Genomic DNA, 18,706 nt, shown 5'->3' on the forward strand with positions numbered 1-18,706 from the left:
AGAAAGCCACTGAACTGGGCTGGCTGTAGAATTTACAGGGTGCAGTGCAGAATGAAACCTTGGGACCCCTCACTCAAAAATAATTAAGGATTTCAAGACGGAAGAGCAGTAAGCCAAGGGCAGGGCCCTTCTGAGCGGGCGTGGGACCCAGGTCACATGCTCATGTGGCTGGCCCTGCCACTAATTCTTATAAACCATCCGGGGGGTGTTTGTTCACTTGTCTTGCTCTCTGCTTGTTTGCGCTTCTAGTGTGCCCCGGCATGGATATCCGGAATAACCTCACCCGGCTGCACGAGCTGGCCAACTGCTCGGTCATCGAAGGACATTTGCAGATCCTATTGATGTTCAAAACGAGACCTGAGGACTTCCGAGACCTCAGTTTCCCCAAGCTCATCATGATCACTGATTACTTGCTGCTCTTCCGGGTCTACGGGCTGGAGAGCCTGAAGGACCTGTTCCCCAACCTCACGGTCATCCGGGGCTCCCGCCTCTTCTTTAACTACGCGCTGGTCATCTTCGAGATGGTTCACCTGAAGGAGCTTGGCCTCTACAACTTGATGAACATCACCCGGGGCTCCGTTCGCATCGAGAAGAACAATGAACTCTGCTACCTGGCCACTATCGACTGGTCTCGCATCCTGGATTCCGTGGAGGATAATTACATCGTGCTGAACAAAGACGACAATGAGGAGTGTGGGGACATTTGTCCAGGCGCTGCGAAGGGCAAGACCAACTGCCCTGCCACCGTCATCAACGGGCAATTTGTGGAGCGGTGTTGGACGCACAGCCACTGCCAGAAAGGTACGTTGAGGTTTTGGGGGGTTCTAAGCCATTTCTCGTGGCTTGTTCGTTAGAAAGAAGCTGGAGACATTCACTAGCTCAGGTGGTGGCAAACCGTTTTTGCAAAGACTCAGATGTTAAATACTTTAAACTTTGAGGTCTGTATGGTCTCTGTTGCAACTACTCAGCCCTGCCATTGGAGCGGGAAAGCAGCCACCCTGCAAGGAGGCACAATAAACAAGTGGGCGTGGCGGTGTTTCAATAAAACTTTATTTACAAAACCAAGTGTCGGGCCGGATTTTGCCAACTCCTGAGCTAGATGGTTGAATGTTCCTCTTGCTTGAGAGACCAGATGAGAATGGGCTTTACTGTCAAAAACAACACAAAACAAAAGCAAATGTATTTCTTACCTGATTCCAGAAGTATGACTGCTTGGGGTAGACATTTGGAAAAAGAACTGTGTAAAGGATAAAAGCAAAACATCCTTATTTCACAGTTTTGGGGGGATACTTCCTGCTAGTGGCTCTGTTGTGTCTGAATTTAGTTAACGTTCTCTGTCGTTGGGCATTTAGATTATTTCTAGTTTCCACAAAGAGGGATGAACGTTTTGGTGTCGAAGCTTTATCGAACATTTTTTTTTTTTCCTTCGGGTTTTGCTCTTCCAGAAGTGAAATTTCTGGGTCAAAGTTTCTTGATACCGATTGCCAAATGGCTTTCCGGAAACGTACCAACGGGCACTCCTCCTAGCAATGGCTGAGAGGGAACACCTTGGCTAGCTCTGAGTGTTGTTTGAAAAATCTTTCATAATTTACCGGAAGGAGGAGCTGGTGTGTTGTCATTGTTTCTATTTGCATTTCTTTGATTGCTATCAGGGTTGAACCTTTTAAAACATGTTTATTTATCATTTGGGTTTTCTCTTCCTGTTCATATCCTTTGTCCATTTATCTTTTAGTACCTTAGTGGTTTTCGAAGTATTAATCTGCATGTTGTTTTCATAGCGAAGACTGTTAACTCTTTGCCAGTTATGTTTTCAGGTGTTTCTGTTCAGGTGTTTTTGACGAATATACTCTGGCTGTCCATTGCCAGAGAAGCTTAAAATGTTTATGGAGTTCAGAGCTGGGTTTGTGCATGCCTCTCATTATTTTATGCTTAGAAAGTCCCTTTCTATCCATAAAATGAACGTATTTTTCCTCCAAATTTTCTATAACTTTAATTATTATCATTAAAAAAATTTTTGTCCTGGGCATTTGGGACCTGTTTGTGATTCAAAAGGGTATCCATTTCCCCCCAAATAACTAGTTGGCGTCTCAACCCCAGGTATTGCAGAAATTTACCTGTTCGTCATCAATTTGGGGTCATTTCTGGGTATCCATAAATATGTCTGCCCTTTCTTGCACCAGGGCTGTTACTTTTCTAATACGTATAGTTTTATAATGTTTTGATATCCAGAAAGTCTAGTTCCACACACACACTCGTTACTTGCTTATTGTTTTATTGACTTTTTTCACACGTTGTGAAATCCCCTGGGAAGACTTAGCAAATGTGAGATGGAGAAAGTGAGCGGGTGGGGGGGGAGGGAGGGCTTAAGGGTTGTATCACGAAAGATAAGGGAAGGGAGAAAGGAGGGTCTTCTCACCTGAGCCCAAAGCTATGGGGAAGCCACACAGGGTGAGTCCTGAGTAGATTCTATAGACTCAGCAGGGAGGACTCCTTCGAGCCCCAGGGAGTCCTTCCATTCTGTGAATGCTGGAAGGGAGGAAACAGGAGGTGAGAGAGTGGAGACCTCCCTTTTGAGAGGGCAGTTGGTGAAGGAAAAGAGAATCTGGTGGTTTGTAGATATAGGAGGGAACGATGATTATTATATTGTGGAAAAATCTTGAGAACGTCGGTAGGTCAGGGACGCAGAGAAGCCAAGCTATGACCAAGAAGAAGGATCAAAGCTGGGGCAGAGTCTTGGCTGAAGTAGAGGACCACCTGTGGGTTTGGAATTTCGTAGAACAGGGAGACTTCGAGGTGGGGGTGGGGGTCGGGGTGTGGGTGAATAAGTTGGGTGGGAGAGACCATTCAGATGAATTTGGAGGTGAGGGGGTGGTGTTCTCTGATGGTGAGGGGAGGAGAGGCTGTGTAGGACCTACCATGTTACAAGGACACACAGCTGCAAGGGGAGCCCCGTTATCTTTGTTTTAGAGACCAGAGAGGTTACTTAACTTGCCTAAGGCCACACAGCTAAGAAAAGATGGCTGGGGTCTGCACCGCATCTGAGACACAAAAATAGTTGTGTGTGTGTGTGTGTGTGTGGTGTGTTGTGTGTGTGGGTGCCCCCCTCTGTTTAAAGACGGGTGAGCTACTTCTAGCTGGGGTACCAGGGAAAACAGTGAATAGTCTTTTATCTCAATGCTCCGTTTTCCAAATTCAGGTTCTTGTTTGAAATGCTCCAGGCTTACATATCTTGAGATATAATTTAAGACATTCCTCTGTGGATTTATTTCTGTACTCATTTTAGTCAAAATATCCAGGATGGTATTATCTGCAAAAATGTCCCTGATGTTTTGAGCAGGTTTTTTTATTTTTAAAATTTTTTATCTTGTGCTTTTGAGAGCAGGACTTGTTTTGCCAGCACTGGGGGTTTCATCACTGAAGAAGGTGTGGTTCTGCACGTACGGCTGTGGCGGAGACCTGCCAGATACCTGTTCCTGGCATCTGGCATCGATGTTTGCTCCTGGTTTGTAATCAGTGGTGGTGTCCCCTAGGGGAAGCGTTGTCCTGTCCTGGTCACAGATGTCAAGAAATGATTGTTTTTTGAACCTACACTCTTGTCTATCAAGAATAACTCAGCTCAGGCTTTTTTCCCTTTCAGTTTTTTAATTGTGGTAAAATACACGTAACATAAAGTTTACCATCTTAACCATTTGAAATACACAGCTCAGTGGTATTAAGTACATTCATACTGTCGTGCAACCACCCCCACCATCATCTCCAGAACTTTCTCATCTTCCCAAACTGAAACTCTGTCCCCATGAAACACTGACTCCCCATCTCCTCCCCCAGCCCCTGGCCCCCACCATCTACTTCCCGTCTCTATGGATTTGACTTCTCTAGGGACCTCGTATAAGTGGAATCATGTAGTATTTGTCCTTTTGTGTCTGGCTTATTTCACTGAATATAATGTTCTCAAGGTTCATCCATGTCATAGCAGGTGTCAGAATTTCCTTCCTTTTTAGGGCTGAATAATATGCCATTGTATGGATGGACCACATTTTGTTTATCCATTCTTCTATCGACGGACACTTGGGTTGTTTCCCCCTTTTGGTTATCGTGAATAATGCTGCTATGAACCTGGGTGTACATTTCTGGCTTTTAAAATGCTTATGTTTCTTTGTTGTTGTGGCTTACACACCATTTCATGGGATTTTTGAATGCTAAACGGACCGAAATGAGCCTTTAGAAGATACCTCCCTGTCTTAGGCAACAGACACAGACCTGTGAAAACTATCTGGCAAGCCCTCAATTCCCCCAGAATCCTCTCCAACACCTCCTTGAGCCGCTTTCTTGCATGATTGCCAGGTTCTGGAAACATCTAAGGTCTGGTCAGCATTTGGGATGAAGGTGTTGGGTTGTCCTCTGAACACAGTTTAAACATTCTCTAAAATGTCCCTTTTTCCACCTGATCCCAAAACAATGCTGCTTTTGGCAGAGAGAGGAAAAGAAGGTTCTCAGTGGTGAAAGTATTTAAAAGGAAAGTCACTGTGGTGTATGTCTTGAGATGCTTCTTCTCCATCACTCTGTCTACATATTTGGGGTGGAGATGCCAACGGAGGCCAAGTGCAAGGAGCCTTGGATGGGCAGAGTGGAGATGGAGTCTTTGTGAGCTGGGTCACAAAATGTGTTTATTGTGAACCTACTATGTGTCAGGTATTGGGGTCCTCAGGGCCACAGTAGGGACAAGCCCCTGCATCCTTGGAGAGGACCTTCTGATGGCAAATATAGACATTGAATATGTGACTGAATGCACTTGTAGGAAGAGTTACAAGAGGGGGATCTGTGGGTGAAAGCATGGGATGGAGACCTAAACTAGTCTTCAGAAAATATCTCCCCTCCCCCCACATAGGTGTGTCATAAAGACCCGAAGGTCAGCCTCACTGGACCCGTTTCCAAGTGGTTACGAGAATTGTTCGGAGTCCTGTTTTGCCGGTCATGGCTCATGAGCTGGACCAAACCAGTGTTTCCCCATCTGAAGAGTGAGGGTAATTACGGCACCTGCTTGTCAGGGTTGCAGTTTTGGGAGCTAAATGAAATGATGCACGGGGTACACTTATCCCAGCCCTTGACACTTTGTGAATTTTCTGGAAGCTTCTCCTAGACACCATGAGTCCACTACCCTTTCTGGGCAGACCAGCCACTGGGTAAGTGTCTGCCAAAGCTTGGCTCCATTTCTGACTTTGGTCTTGGGGCAGGCAGAGGAAAGCCCACCGTGTGACCTGCTGATGAGAGCTGGGTGCTCGGACCTGTGGCCCCAGAGGGAAGATCACTGTGCTTACCTGGTGCCTCAGCTTCCGAGGCTCTGGGGACCCCAAGCTCTGGGCTTTCGGTGGGGGGGCGGGGAACAGAAACCACAGGACTTGCTTGACCAGCTGCCCCAGGAAAACCCACTGGCATTTTTTTTTTTTTTCCTGGGAGGCCACCCCAGCTGCTCGCTGCCAGTTAGGGGGTGGGTGAGTCTGGGGCACGATGGGTGCCAGGAAACTGGTCGTTGATGCCACATACGGCAGGAGCAGGAGGCAAAGGGAGGCGATTCTCTCCTTCCTGAGTTTGAGTTTCCATCCATGTTTCAGAGTCTCTGAAAGCTGAGGTGCTCCATTTATATTAAACACTACCTATTTAAGTGCATGTACATTCTCTCTTGAAGGGTTTGCTTTGATTTATTTATTTATTTTTAAAATTAATTTTATTTATTATTTATTTTTGGCTGCGTTGGGTCTTCGTTGCTGTGCGGGGCTTTCTCTAGTTGCGGCGAACGGGGGCTACTCTTCATTGTGGTGCGCGGGCTTCTCATTGCGGTGGCTTCTCTTGTTGTGGAGCACAGGTTCTAGGTATGTGGGCTTCAGTAGTTGTGGCACACGGGCTCTAGAGCGCAGGCTCAGCAGTTGTGGCGCATGGGCTTAGTTGCTCCGCGGCACGTGGGATCTTCCCGGACCAGGGCTCGAACCCGTGTACCCTGCCTTGGCAGGCGGATTCTTAACCACTGCGCCACCAGGGAAGCCCGAAGGGTTTGCTTTTAGACAGAGGTTTGAGCTTCAGATTACAACTGTTCTCCCCTTGTTCCATTTTTCATTTTTTTAACTTTGCCTTTGGTACTGTAATAATCAGAATCATCTCGACAGTGAAGGCTTGCTTTGTGGCAGACACTGTTCTAAGCGCTTTGCTTACCATACTGCAGCAAGGTCTCCCAGCAATTTCTCCTTACAGATGAGGTCCTGGAGGTCCCAGGAGATTAAGCCACTTGCCCAGGGTCACATCGCTAGTAAGTAGTAGAGCTGGGATTTGAACCCAAACCCCAGGTATTCTGGCTCAGAATCCGAGCCCTTAACCGTTGTGCTTTCCTAGCTCATTGTGAAAAGTTGGGGAACTGCAGAGAACAAAGAAAGCTGGGGTGGGGAGATGCCCTAGAATTTGCCCCTGCCGACATTCTGGTTGCTTTTTCCTATAGCCCTTCTCATCCCCTCTTTTTCTTTTCTTTTTTTAAAATTAATTTTTATTGGAGTCTAGTTGATTTACCATGTTGTGTTAGTTTCTGCTGTACAGCAAAGTGAATCAGTTATACATATATCCACTTATACGATACGATATCCACGTATATCCACTCTTTTCTAGATTCTATTCTATTCTATTTGCTGTATAGCAAAGTGAATCAGTTATACATATATCCACTTATACGATACGATATCCACGTATATCCACTCTTTTCTAGATTCTATTCTATTCTATTTGCCGTATAGCAAAGTGAATCAGTTATACATATATTCACTTATACGATACGATATCCACATATATCCACTCTTTTCTAGATTCTATTCCCATAAGGTCATTACAGAGTACTGAGTGGAGTTCCCTGGGCTATACAGTAGTTCTTATTAGTTATCTGTTTTGTATATAGTAGTGTGTATGTGTCAATCCTAATCTCCCAGTTTATCCCTCCCACCCTTACCCCTTGGTAAACTTAAGTTTTCTACATTTGTGACTCTATTTCTGTTTTGTAAATAGGTTCATTTGTAGCATTTTTTTAGATTCCACATATAAGCAATATCATATAATATATATTTTAAAAATTTATTTATTTATTTTTGGCTGCATTGGGTCTTCGTTGCTGTGCGTGGGCTTTCTCTAATTGCGGTGAGCGGGGGCTACTCTTCATTGCGGTGCACGGGCTTCTCATTGTGGTGGCTTCTCTTGTTGCGGAGCACAGGCTCTAGGCACGCGGGCTTCAGTAGTTGCGGCACGTGGGCTCAGTAGTTGTGGCACATGGGCTTAGTTGCTCCGCGGCACGTGGGATCTTCCCGGAACGGGGCTCGAACCCGTGTCCCCTGCATTGGCAGGCGGATTCTCAACCACTGCGCCACCAGGGAAGTCCCTGGAAGATTTTAAATGAACTTTATTTTTGGAGATGATTAGATTTTGTATAGCAGGAAAGAACAAGAGCTCTAGAGACCATGTTTCTGAGCCTCCCCTACCTTCCCCGAGATTGATGGTAAGCTGTCACGGGCATCTGTAGAAGGAGAGAGATTGTCTCAGATTGGAGTGGTTGAAGAGATGTGGTTTGATTTGGGTGGTAAATGATGCTTAGAAAGAGGATAAGGGGGAAGGGTGTTCCAGACGGGTGGAAAGGCGGTGACAAAAGCACAGAGGTCTTGTGGGCAAGTGTAAGGAGGTCGCCTCATGCTGTGAAGAGAGGCTTGTGCCCTCGTGTGTTCTGAGTGCCAGAAGTTTACCTGCAGGTGTGATGGAGTGATCACAGAGGTTACATTTGGGGCTATATTCAGGATGTGTTGTTTCCACTGATATTAAGTGGACAGTTGTGCTGAGCCAGGTATGTTGCTGGGACCCCAAAGTCCTTGCTGAGTCTGGGACAAAGTCAAAGAAATAACTATAAGGAAATAAGCTAGGTAGGCAGAAAGTGTTTCAGTAGGTTCATGAATGCACTGAAGAATGGTAGACCAGTTAGCCTCATCGTCACCTGGCATCTTGGGGACAGTACTACCCAACAATTTATTAGTGAAGGTACAGACTTACAATTCTAACAAGTGCTTGGCTTCCTGGAGGAGACATAGGGATACCCATTTAGCTACCTTTTCACTTAGGGAAATGAATCAACCCAATCCTTTGGAAGAAGGTAGGGTGGGGTTAAATAATTACGGAAATGTGGCTGTCTGGTAACTTGGTAACTGGTCTGACGAGTTTTTCTTTTTCTCCCTCCTACTTGATGAAATTCCAATGAATTATTATTCCAATGAGTTATTTCCCACTGTGACACCAGACCCTCTGTCAGAATTAAAATCTGTTCTTTGTGGCTGAACACCTGAAATGCCCCAGGGAGGTCCCGTGGACCTCAGCTCCTGTCAGGCTGGGAGCCCAGATGCTCTTTGTGGTCAGTACTTCTCTCTCCACACACCTGTGCCTGATAGAACATTCCCTTTCCCAGTAAAAGAGAACTGATGTGGGTGGTGGGGTTTGAAAATTGTATCCTTTATCTCCTCTCCCCTCTCTCCATCTCCCCTCTCCTCTCAATCTCCCCACCTCCCCTTCCCCCTCTCCCCTCTCTTTGTCTTGGACTTAGAGTCTTTGCTAGCTCAGGCTAAATGCCTGCGTACGCTTAGAGATAAATAATGTCAAGAGTGGGAAACAAACAAACAAAAATAATTGCTTTCCTCTGGGACCCTGTTGTCTGTCATGGGTGGGGCCATCTGAGTAGCAGTAGATTGGGCCACCTTCCTCCAATTCCAGGTTTAGGAAGTGGATTGAGGTCTCCCAACCCAGACTCAAGTCATAGGACACAGAGGCACAGGATGAAGTATGGTCACCAAATTGGCTCTGGAGGGGCAGCTGGTAGATAAAGCCCACAGCTGTCGAACGCCTGGAGGGTTTTGGGTAAAGGATCATTTGACCTTTTTATTATACGATTTTTTTTGCTTCTTTTTTGTCCCATCAAGGAGGGTCTTGGGTCTTGAATGATGGCTGCAGTCTAGGAAGGGAGTTGGATGGACAGGCTATACCTATGGAGTGTTTCCAAGTGCTCGCCTATGGAAGAAACTGTTTTCTTTGGAAGATCTTATAAGGACAGGGTTTCAAGCCCTGGCACCTAGTCACATTGGCACCCAGCGTGTGAAGCGCCAGCATTGTTTATCGACTACTTGCAACGCTTGTCCGCAAGCAAACAGGACTCTTGACACGGGTATCTCATTAGTGGTGACAAGGTTAAGGTTTTCATGTGTGCAGAGAAATCGGATATCATAGCAGGAGATATGCAAAGCAGGCTTGACCTGAAGCATTCAAGATTTCTATTCTTTAAAAACAATCTTTTTCACTGTAGTAAAATACACGTAAGATTTAGTATTAGTGACATTTAGCACATAAGCCGTGCTGTGCAATCATCACCACTATCTAGTTCCAGAACTTTCCATCACCCCCACAAAGAAACTCTGTGCTTTTAGCAGTCACCCCCATTCTCCCTCCCATCAGCCCCTGGCAACCGTTAATCTTCTTTCTGTCTCTGTGGATTTACCTGTTCTGCATGTTTCATATAAATGGAATCATACAACATGTGGCCTTTTACATCTTGTGTCTTTCATTACCTGTGGTTTGGAGCTTTCGCCACATTGTAGCATACACCAGGACTTTATGCCTTTTTCTTGCTGAGTAAAACTCTATTGTATGGATATACCATATCTTGTTTATCCATTTACCGACTGACAGACATTTGAGTTATTTCCACCTTTTGTCTATTGTGAATAGGGCTGCTATGAACATTTGTGTATAAGCTTTTGTTTGAATACTTCTTTTCAATTCTCTTGGGGGGCTATATCTAGGAGCAGAATTGCTGGGTCATTTGGTAGTACTATGTTTAAGTATGTTCTATGTCCTTGTATAGAGTCAAGGTTTCTTTCTTTTCCTTTCTTCCTTTTTTTTTTTCCTTTTGGTTTTATTTTTTTAAAAAATCATTTTAGGGACTTCCCTGGTGGTCCAGTGGCTAAGACTCCATGCTCCCAATGCAGGGGGGCCGGGTTCAATCCCCGGTCAGGGAACTAGATCCTGCATGCCACAACTAAGAGTTTGCATGCCGCAACTGAAGATCCTGCACTCGGCAACCAAGATCCCACGTGCTGCAACTAAGACCCGGTGCAACTAAATAAATAAATAAACATTTGATTATCAAAGAACACACAGATTCAGAAAACCGCACAAACCAAATGTACAACCTAATGAATTTCTTTAAAGCAAACAACCTCATAACTCACCTCCCCCAGTTGAGCAGTAGTACTTTGCCAGCAATCCTGTCTCCAGAGGCCCTACCATGGTTCCCATCCCAGACACAGCCCCCTCTCTCTCCCTAAAATGGTCACTGTCCTGTCTTTTCTACTGGTCATTTCTTTCTTTCTGTATAGTTTTATCACTCGAGTGTGACTCTCTAGACGATATAGTTTAGTCTTGACCATTAAAAAAAACGGATATATCTCTTTGGCCCTACAGCAGTGATTCCCTTGGTGACTTGCCCCCCCACCCCCACCCCAGGGGACATTTGCAATGTCTAGAGATATTTTTGGATGTCGCAAGTTTTGGGGGGTGGGTACTACTGGCATCGAGTGGGTGGAGGCCAGGGATGCCGCTCAAACCCTACGATGCAGAGAAAGCCCTCACCACCTAGAATGATCCAGGGCCAAATGTCTCAGTGCTGAGGGTGAAAACCCTTGTCTACAGGTCCCCCCTCCATCCCTTTCTTTTCTTTCCCTTCTTCCTGTTGGAGAACTGGGCGTTCCATCTGGGGCACGTCCCCCAGTGTGAATGTTGCTGACTGCTCTCTCATGGCACAGTTCGGCATAGTCCTCTGGACCCAGAGCCAGGGTCAGACTCAGGTTCTATTCCTTCAGTGGACTTTATTTAACACCTGCCCCACCCCCACCCCAGCACTATTTGCGACAGACCTTTTTTTTTGAAACATATTTAACTTTATTTAAACTTGGGTTTTCTTTTCTTTTTTTTTTTGCTGTATGCGGGCCTCTCATTGTTGTGGCCTCTCCCGTTGCGAAGCACAGGCTCCGGACGCGCAGGCTCAGCGGCCATGGCTCACGGGCCCAGCCGCTCCAAGGCACGTGGGATCCTCCCGGACCGGGGCACGAACCCGTGTCCCCTGCATCGGCAGGCGGACTCCCAACCAACCACTGCGCCACCAGGGAAGCCCGCGACAGACCATTTTGAGAGGTGATCATTTCGGCCACTTCTTCTCTGGAGCGTGGCTATGGGTGGTGGTGTGCTCTTCAATCATTATTTTTTTTCTTTTTCAGAAATCTGAAAATCTTGTTATGTAGTCGAATAGTACTCACTGGCCTCCCTTTTTCAGTTCGTGATAAACAAGGCACAGACTGAACTTTGTAACAAAACTCTGTGTTCTTTACCAAGGCAATAATTTTCTTTTGCTAAGAAAATTATTTTTATAAGCGAGGGAGGTATGAAGGTTATTTGCAGAGGAATTTTACAAGGGCGAGAAAAAAAAAAAAACCCAAGAAGTTGACCTCAGGATTCGTGGTTGTACAGAAGACAGCATAGTCAGAAGACCTTGAGAGACATGTCAGAAGTAAAGCAGTAGGTGAATCTGCGAAAGGAAAGATGTCCCACGGTGGGATGAGTTTGGTGGAGAAAAAGTTGGAGAATTGTCTTAAAGAGGCCCATGTGGTTCAGATGAGGGCATAATTCTTCACGGATTTTCAGTTTCGAAAGGATGTCTTTGTGACCCACAAGCCTGGTGCACTGCCTGACTTGATTTGAGGACTCCTGGCCATTGGGAGGGTTATATTTATGCGATAGTGTCTCCTACTGGGGAATGCAAATAACAGCGGTGGGCATTTGGTAGAATGAAAAATAGGAGATGCGGGACCTAAAGTGAGGATATGTTGGCATGTTGGCCCCCAGGTCTTGGGAGGAAGGAGGAAGGAAGCTAACATAGACCCAGTTCATAAGAGTTACAAATTCAGAATCAAAGAAGTCCGAAAATGACATCAATTCTTTCCCCCTTGATGAAAAGTGCAAATGTTACCTATACAGAGGTAAACGAATGTCTGAGTTTTTCCTGACTCCATGAAGTAGCTCTAGGAAGGGGTCTAGCCAGCCGGGAGTGGACAATGTTAATCAGTTCTTCAGAACCTGTTCTTGCTAGCTGAATAAGTGTAGCATGGCATTGTTTTGTAAGCAGATAGGGTAGGGAGTCCCTGGACAAAGAGAGCCAGGGATGGCTTTCTTGACATAAGAGAACCCATTTTGGCCTAAGCCCTTTTGTGATTTAAGCCCAGCTGTAATGCTTACCTTGAATAGGTCTCTTGCGGTATCTCAGTTCCCCTGACCAGGGATTGAACCTGGGCCACAGCAGTGAAAGCCTGGAATCCTAGTCACTAGACCACCAGGGAACACCCAGCAATTAATGATCTTAAGGGAGGGAATGCAGAAACGAGGGAGGAACAGTCAAGAAACAATAGTGCAGCCTTAGGGCAGGGTCCTGGTTCCTCATAATATACATACATATTATATACATAATAATATACCTTAGAGTTCTGCAGGAACTAAAGCCCCCACCCAGGTGGAGGATGGAAGGATGATGTCCCAGACTTCAGCCAACTAAAGCTTGGACTCTGTCAACCTTTGGCCCAATTCTATCCTGAATTCTCCTCTGCTCAAGTCCCCTCATAGATATGCATGCACCCTTAGCTTAAAACTTCCCCAATTTTGCTGTTTGGGGAGACGTTGCTTTGGGAAAGATCCCTGGTGTTCTCCTTACTTGGAGCAAGTAATAATAAATCCTTTCTTCTCCCGATCTTTGGCTTGGTTGTGTCCATTGGTTCAACATCTACCCGGAGGGGAACCCAGTTTTCGGGTAACAAATTGTCTATTTGTTTTATTTTAGAGGACGTTTGAGTATTTATGGAGGTCTTTGCTAGGCTTGGCCATAACCCTCATGCTCTTTTCCCCTTAAGGTCTTATCATCTTTCAGTTGCCACTTCTGGGTGGGTGAATGGGATTCAGGGAGGGTAAGGATGTTGAGGGTCCCACCTTTGATGGTGGTGTGGAACCAACTTGGTGGCATTCTAGAGCTGTGCTGTCCAATGAGGTAGCCCCAATAGCCACAAGGGACTAAGTTAAAATGAACTAAAAATGAAGCTTTTCTCCCTTGGTCATACTCACCACATTTGGACAACACAGACGTAGGACATTTCCATCACCACAGAGAGTTCTATTGGGTAGCACTGCTCTGAAGCATTTCATTTCATGGTTAAAGATAGCTCTAGAGTCGGACAAAGCTGGTTGTGAATCTTGAGTCTATTGTGTGACCTTGGACTTGCTCTTCTTAGCCTCTGTTTCCTCATCTGTAATGAGGAAATGGTAAGGGAACCAGCCTCAAAGTTTTTTCCTTACTTTTAACTGATACCTCTTCTTTTTTTTTTTTTTTGCGGTACGCGGGCCTCTCACTGTTGTGGCCTCTCCCGTTGCGGAGCACAGGCTCCGGACGCACAGGCTCAGCGGCCGTGGCTCACGGGTCCAGCCACCTCGTGGTATGTGGGATCTTCCCGGACCGGGGCACGAACCTGTGTCCCTTGCATCGGCAGGCGGACTCTCAACCACTGTACCACCAGGGAAGCTCTGATACCTCTTCTTTTGATAAAAATTTTAAAATCCCATTCCTCTTCTCTACTTTGAGTTTGATTTTTTTCCCCCCTTGAAGATAAGGTATAACAATGAATTTTTTTTCGACCTTTGTAAGCCCTTGAGAGTCTCTGGAATAGAGGAAGGAGTGTCTTAGGAAAGTTGAACGTAACAAAGAGGCCATTATAGGGACATCTGAGCAAGAGGAACAAGGAAGGGGTAGGTGTGTCGACTGGGGGTGAGAGTGTCATCATGTCTATGGGTGACCAAGAGTGAGGAATGTGTCAGCTCCTTCTCGGCTTCTCCTCTTTCTCTGGGGAACCGGGAACAGAGCGCTTTCAGTGTAAGCAGAATAGAATGGGTGTGGGTAGAGAGGAAGTAGACTCAGGATGGATAAGGGAATGAGGGAGGGAACCTCAGCCTGAGTTTGTCTTCTTGGCTCAGCATTGAGCGCCAAATTCAGTGCTGGCTGTCAGCTGGGATGCTTTGTTTTTTCTCCCTGCAGAAAAGACATCAATTTTTTCTCCCTCCCTAGCTTGGGTTTGGATCCTACGATGGGCTCCAGCTTCCAAGAGCAGCAAGAGATCAATCCCCAGCCCTCAAGTGCTTTTCAAATCTCTTTTTGCATCACGTATGCTAATGTTCCGTTGGTCAAAGCAAGTAACATGGCTAAGACAAGCTTGAAGGAAGAGGGTGGATATAGATGCCACCTGTGGATTGGAGGGGAAGCATTTGTGACCTTTTTTTTTTTTTTTTTTTTTGCCACAAAATCCCAGGGTGGGAAACAACAATGGGACTCATGAAACATTTTAGCCAGGACTTAGAGCTTGATGAAACACCCAAGACTGTGTATGGCATAACTGAGAATCTAAAGTGATTTTCCCTAGTAGTTATTTCATTTCCCGGATTCCAGTTGTTGAATAATCAATTCCTTTCCTAAAGACTTTTGATGTTTTCTTTATCTTTTATTAAGTGCAATAAAAAAACCAGGATCTGCTTCAGAGATATCAATTCTGTTGCATTCATCTGTGCCTCTTCAGCACCATATGCTGGTTTTATTACTATAGATTTAGAACATGTTTTATTGATGATAGATTCAGGTTTCTTTCCTATTACACTTTTTCAAAGTGTTTCTTCTTCTTGTTGAATTTAAGAATCTCCAAATCTACCTCCTCCAGTACACATGAAATCCACCGAAATTTTGATTAAAAAATTGCATTAATCTGTAAAATCTATAAATTAACTTGAGAAATTGATACCTTAATATTTTTCCTTTCCATGCAGGTATGTGATCAGTGTCTCTGTTTTTTCAAATCTTTTCATATGGTGCTTTAAAAAATATTTATCCCGTATATTTCTTGCTGTGATGATTTCTGATTCCTGTAACACGGAGTTTTGGTTGTTAGTTGTTGCTACTGTGAATAAGCATATTTCTCCTGAATACAGATCCTTTAGTGAAATTGATTCGTAGGTTTTAAATATTTTTATTCATTGTGTGCAATTTTATTCTCTACAATTAAAAAAAAAATCTCGTCTAAATGTTGTACCTCTCATTTCATTTTAAATCTTATTCTACTGACCAGGGCTTCAAGACTAATATTAAATATTTAACAATGGTATTATCTGACAATCATGTTCAATAGATTTCCTAGTATAAAATCACCCCTGCTTTCCTGTGTGGTAAACCCTACTTGGTTGTGATGAATTATGCTTTTAATATAATGTTGAATTTGATTTGCTAGGTTTGCTTTGTTTTGGTTTTTTTTGTTGTTGTTTTGTTTTGGTTTTTTTTGTTTTTTGTTTTGTTTGTTTGTTTTGTTTTGTTTTTATGGATCTTTGCCACCTGTGATCACGAGATAAACTGTGTTACGTTTTTGGTCTGTTTTATTTTGCAATCTCTTCATCAGGTTTTGTTATCTGATATCCTAGCCACATAAAATGAACGAGACAAGTTTCCATTTTAAATGTTTTAGAATTATGGCATCAGGACTAACACTTCCTTGAAAAACCGATTATGTGTTAGAGAAATCACAGGGTGCAATAAACTTTTGAGGAAACAATTCTTTAGTAACTTGAAAAATTTGTATACCAGCTTGTTAGAGAATTCAGTCTAAAATTTTTTTTAACCTCTGGTGAGATCTTTTTGAGTCAACTTTTGTGATTTGTATTTTATTAGGGATCATTTCATTGAAATGTTCAGATTTAATAGCATGTTATTAAATATCTCGTTGGCATATTCTCCTTTACATCTATGTAGATTTGCCAGTTTTGCTCTTTTTTTTTTTTCTTCAGCAAAGCAGATCTTGGATTTATTTATCAATTCTCTTTTCTCACATTCATTAGTTACTGTTATAATCTGAATTCTTTTCATTTTTAGATTATTCTGAGTCATGATTTTGCTTCTTTTTTCCCCTCTGGTGTGAAATGTTTAGATGACTCAGCAGGCACCTAAATCCTTTTTGGAATAAATTGGGGAATGAATGAGTGAAGAATTTAATACCATACTTTTTTTTTATTTAAATAAGGAGAATTCTTTCATATGGAAAGAGCTAGTACTTTTAATACAATTAAAGCTCTTAAGGCCATGAATTCACCTATAAACATGGCTTTGGCTGCCTTCACAGATTTTGGCTATATAACATTTTTGTTTTCTAAAGAGTTTGTGAAGTTAATTTTGATTTGTTATTTTTGATAATCATTATCATGAAAGCTGCTTACTATCTTTTTTTTTTTTTTTTTTTTGCGGTATGCGAGCCTCTCACTGTTGTGGCCTCTCCTGTCGCGGAGCACAGGCTCCGGACGCGCAGGCTCAGCGGCCACGGCCCACGGGCCCAGCCGCTCTGCGGCACGCGGGATCCTCCTGGACCGGGGCACGAACCCGTGTCCCCTGCATCGGCAGGCGGACTCCCAACCACTGCGCCACCAGGGAAGCCCCTGTTTACTATCTTTTAATCACTTTATATAAATTATCTCATTCTGTCTTCATAGGCACCCTAAGAATAGTCCTTGTTTTACAGCCTGGCTTAGCTCCAGAAGTGGTAAAGTGACTTGCCCAGGGTCATACAGATAATGGGATGGGGGTAGGGTAGAACTGGAATTTAGTTCATGGTCTTATTTCTAAACCACGGGCCTTTTTGACTATGCTACCCTGCCTCTCCAGTTGAGTGAGTTAGGGTTTTAAAAACCATTAACTGTTCATTTTAATGGGTTGTCTCCATTTCCAGTTGATAGGGTTTTAAAAAAAATGTAACTTGCTGTGACCTGTCGAGTTTCTGCACTTTATAATTGCTTGTGGCTTCTTGGTAGCTGAGTGTTTGTTTACTCTGGCTTCTGTAATTGTCGTACACAAGCTGGAAGAGTCAGTGAACTTAGAATCAAAGCTCAGAATCTACAATGCCACAAGGAAACATTCCCCTGGGACCCGCATGCATGTGGAGTGTGAAAATAAAGGCTTAACTTCACTGGCAGAATGTCTCTGCCCTACGAGAGTTAGGAATTGTTTCTGCAGAGTTCTCATTCCATGCTCCCTCTGTTATCCCAGCTGCCTTGCCTCTCAAGACATCTGGAACTAGTTTTTCCAAACACACTTTCTCTCTCCTTGCCTCATCATGGGCTTAGGGTTTTGTGATGCTGGCTTAAAGGGGGAGGGCTGGGCCAGGGCTGAAGCTGACCCGTGGGCTGACCTGCCGTTCGGCCCTCATTTCTATTTCTGGGTCTTGCTCTCAGCGTGAGGGTGCCGAGAGTCAGTGTGACTTGCTGTGACGTAATGCAGTCCAACCTTTCCTTGAAAATGGCTTGTGATTCATCTTTATTTTTATGGGGCTGTGTGTCACATTCGAAATAGTACAGTAGGAGTTTTCATTTGAAATCGAATAGAGGTTTTAATCTGCCATCTGGAATCTGTGTCTCTTACACGTTTTTATTGTTCATGACTGAGAGTGGTGTCGGGGAGGGTGGCTTTGGCCATAGACTGAACATCCACCCAGAGGGTTAGATCTGTTATCCAAAACCTCATTTTCTCTGTCTTGGCTGCAGCCAGAGACTGAGGGTGGGTTGCTGATCCTAAAGGAGTCCTCCCTTGTATTTATTTCCTTTTTCTTTTTAAACCAAAACCTTTTATTTATTTGTTTTTTTTTTTTGCGGTACGCGGGCTTCTCACTGCTGTGGCCTCTCCCTTGCGGAGCACAGGCTCCGGACGTGCAGGCTCAGCGGCCATGGCTCACGGGCCCAGCCGCTCCGCGGCATGTGGGATCTTTCCGGACCGGGGCACGAACCCGTGTCCCCTGCATCGGCAGGCGGACTCTCAACCACTGCGCCACCAGGGAAGCCCTAGTTTTTCTTTTTTAAATGTCATGAGTTTAGGCAGGGTTTCTCAACCTCAACACTACTGACGTTTTGACCTGAATAATCCTTGGTCATGGTGGGACCATCCTGTGTATTGTAGGATGGTGAACAGCATCCCTGGCCTCCCCCCACTAGATGCCAGTAGCACCCCACCAAGTGGTGACAATCCAAAATGTCTCCAGACATCATTGCCAAATGTCCCCTGGTTGAGAACTACTGCTCTCGAGCAAATAACCTTGTTTCTTCCACCCAGTTCAAGAACCTTGTTTCTTTTTGCCAGTTCCCACTTAATCCCCTCTATGGGCCATGTCCACCCCAGTTCCTTTCATGTCTCCCAAAGCAACAAGTGTCCTGACTTACAGTAAGCACTGCCTTGCATTTCTGTATAGTTTTACCACCCAAAGGGCATCCCTACATTCTATGGTTTATTCTTGCCCATTTCAAAACCTTTTATTATGTCTTTTTTAAAATGCATAATATTTATTTCATAAGTTATCTATGTTTATTTCAGAAAAATATAGATAAAGGTATCAGGTTGCCCTAATATCCACTGTCCAAGAGCTATGACTTCTTAATTTTGATGCAAGATTTTCCATAATTTTCTCTGCAAACATATATGTGTCAACTGGAATCCTATTATGCATTAAAGAAAATGAGATGATATGATGCCATATGATACCAA

At 44.4% G+C, this 18,706-nt stretch overlaps 1 protein-coding gene across 4 annotated transcripts in view; it reads left to right on the forward strand.

Annotated features, from left to right (window-relative positions):
* The window catches only part of INSR (insulin receptor), a 129,615-nt gene that overhangs the window by 17,050 nt on the left and 93,859 nt on the right, over positions 1 to 18,706 (forward strand). For all 4 annotated transcript variants that reach the window (XM_030879477.2, XM_030879478.2, XM_030879479.2 and 1 more), the window contains exon 2: positions 250 to 801. In XM_030879477.2, the coding sequence (XP_030735337.1) occupies positions 250 to 801 (552 nt within the window). The remainder of the gene's footprint in view (positions 1 to 249; positions 802 to 18,706) is intronic.

This window comes from Globicephala melas, chromosome 3 (assembly GCF_963455315.2).
Source record: "Globicephala melas chromosome 3, mGloMel1.2, whole genome shotgun sequence".
NCBI lineage: Eukaryota > Metazoa > Chordata > Mammalia > Artiodactyla > Delphinidae > Globicephala > Globicephala melas.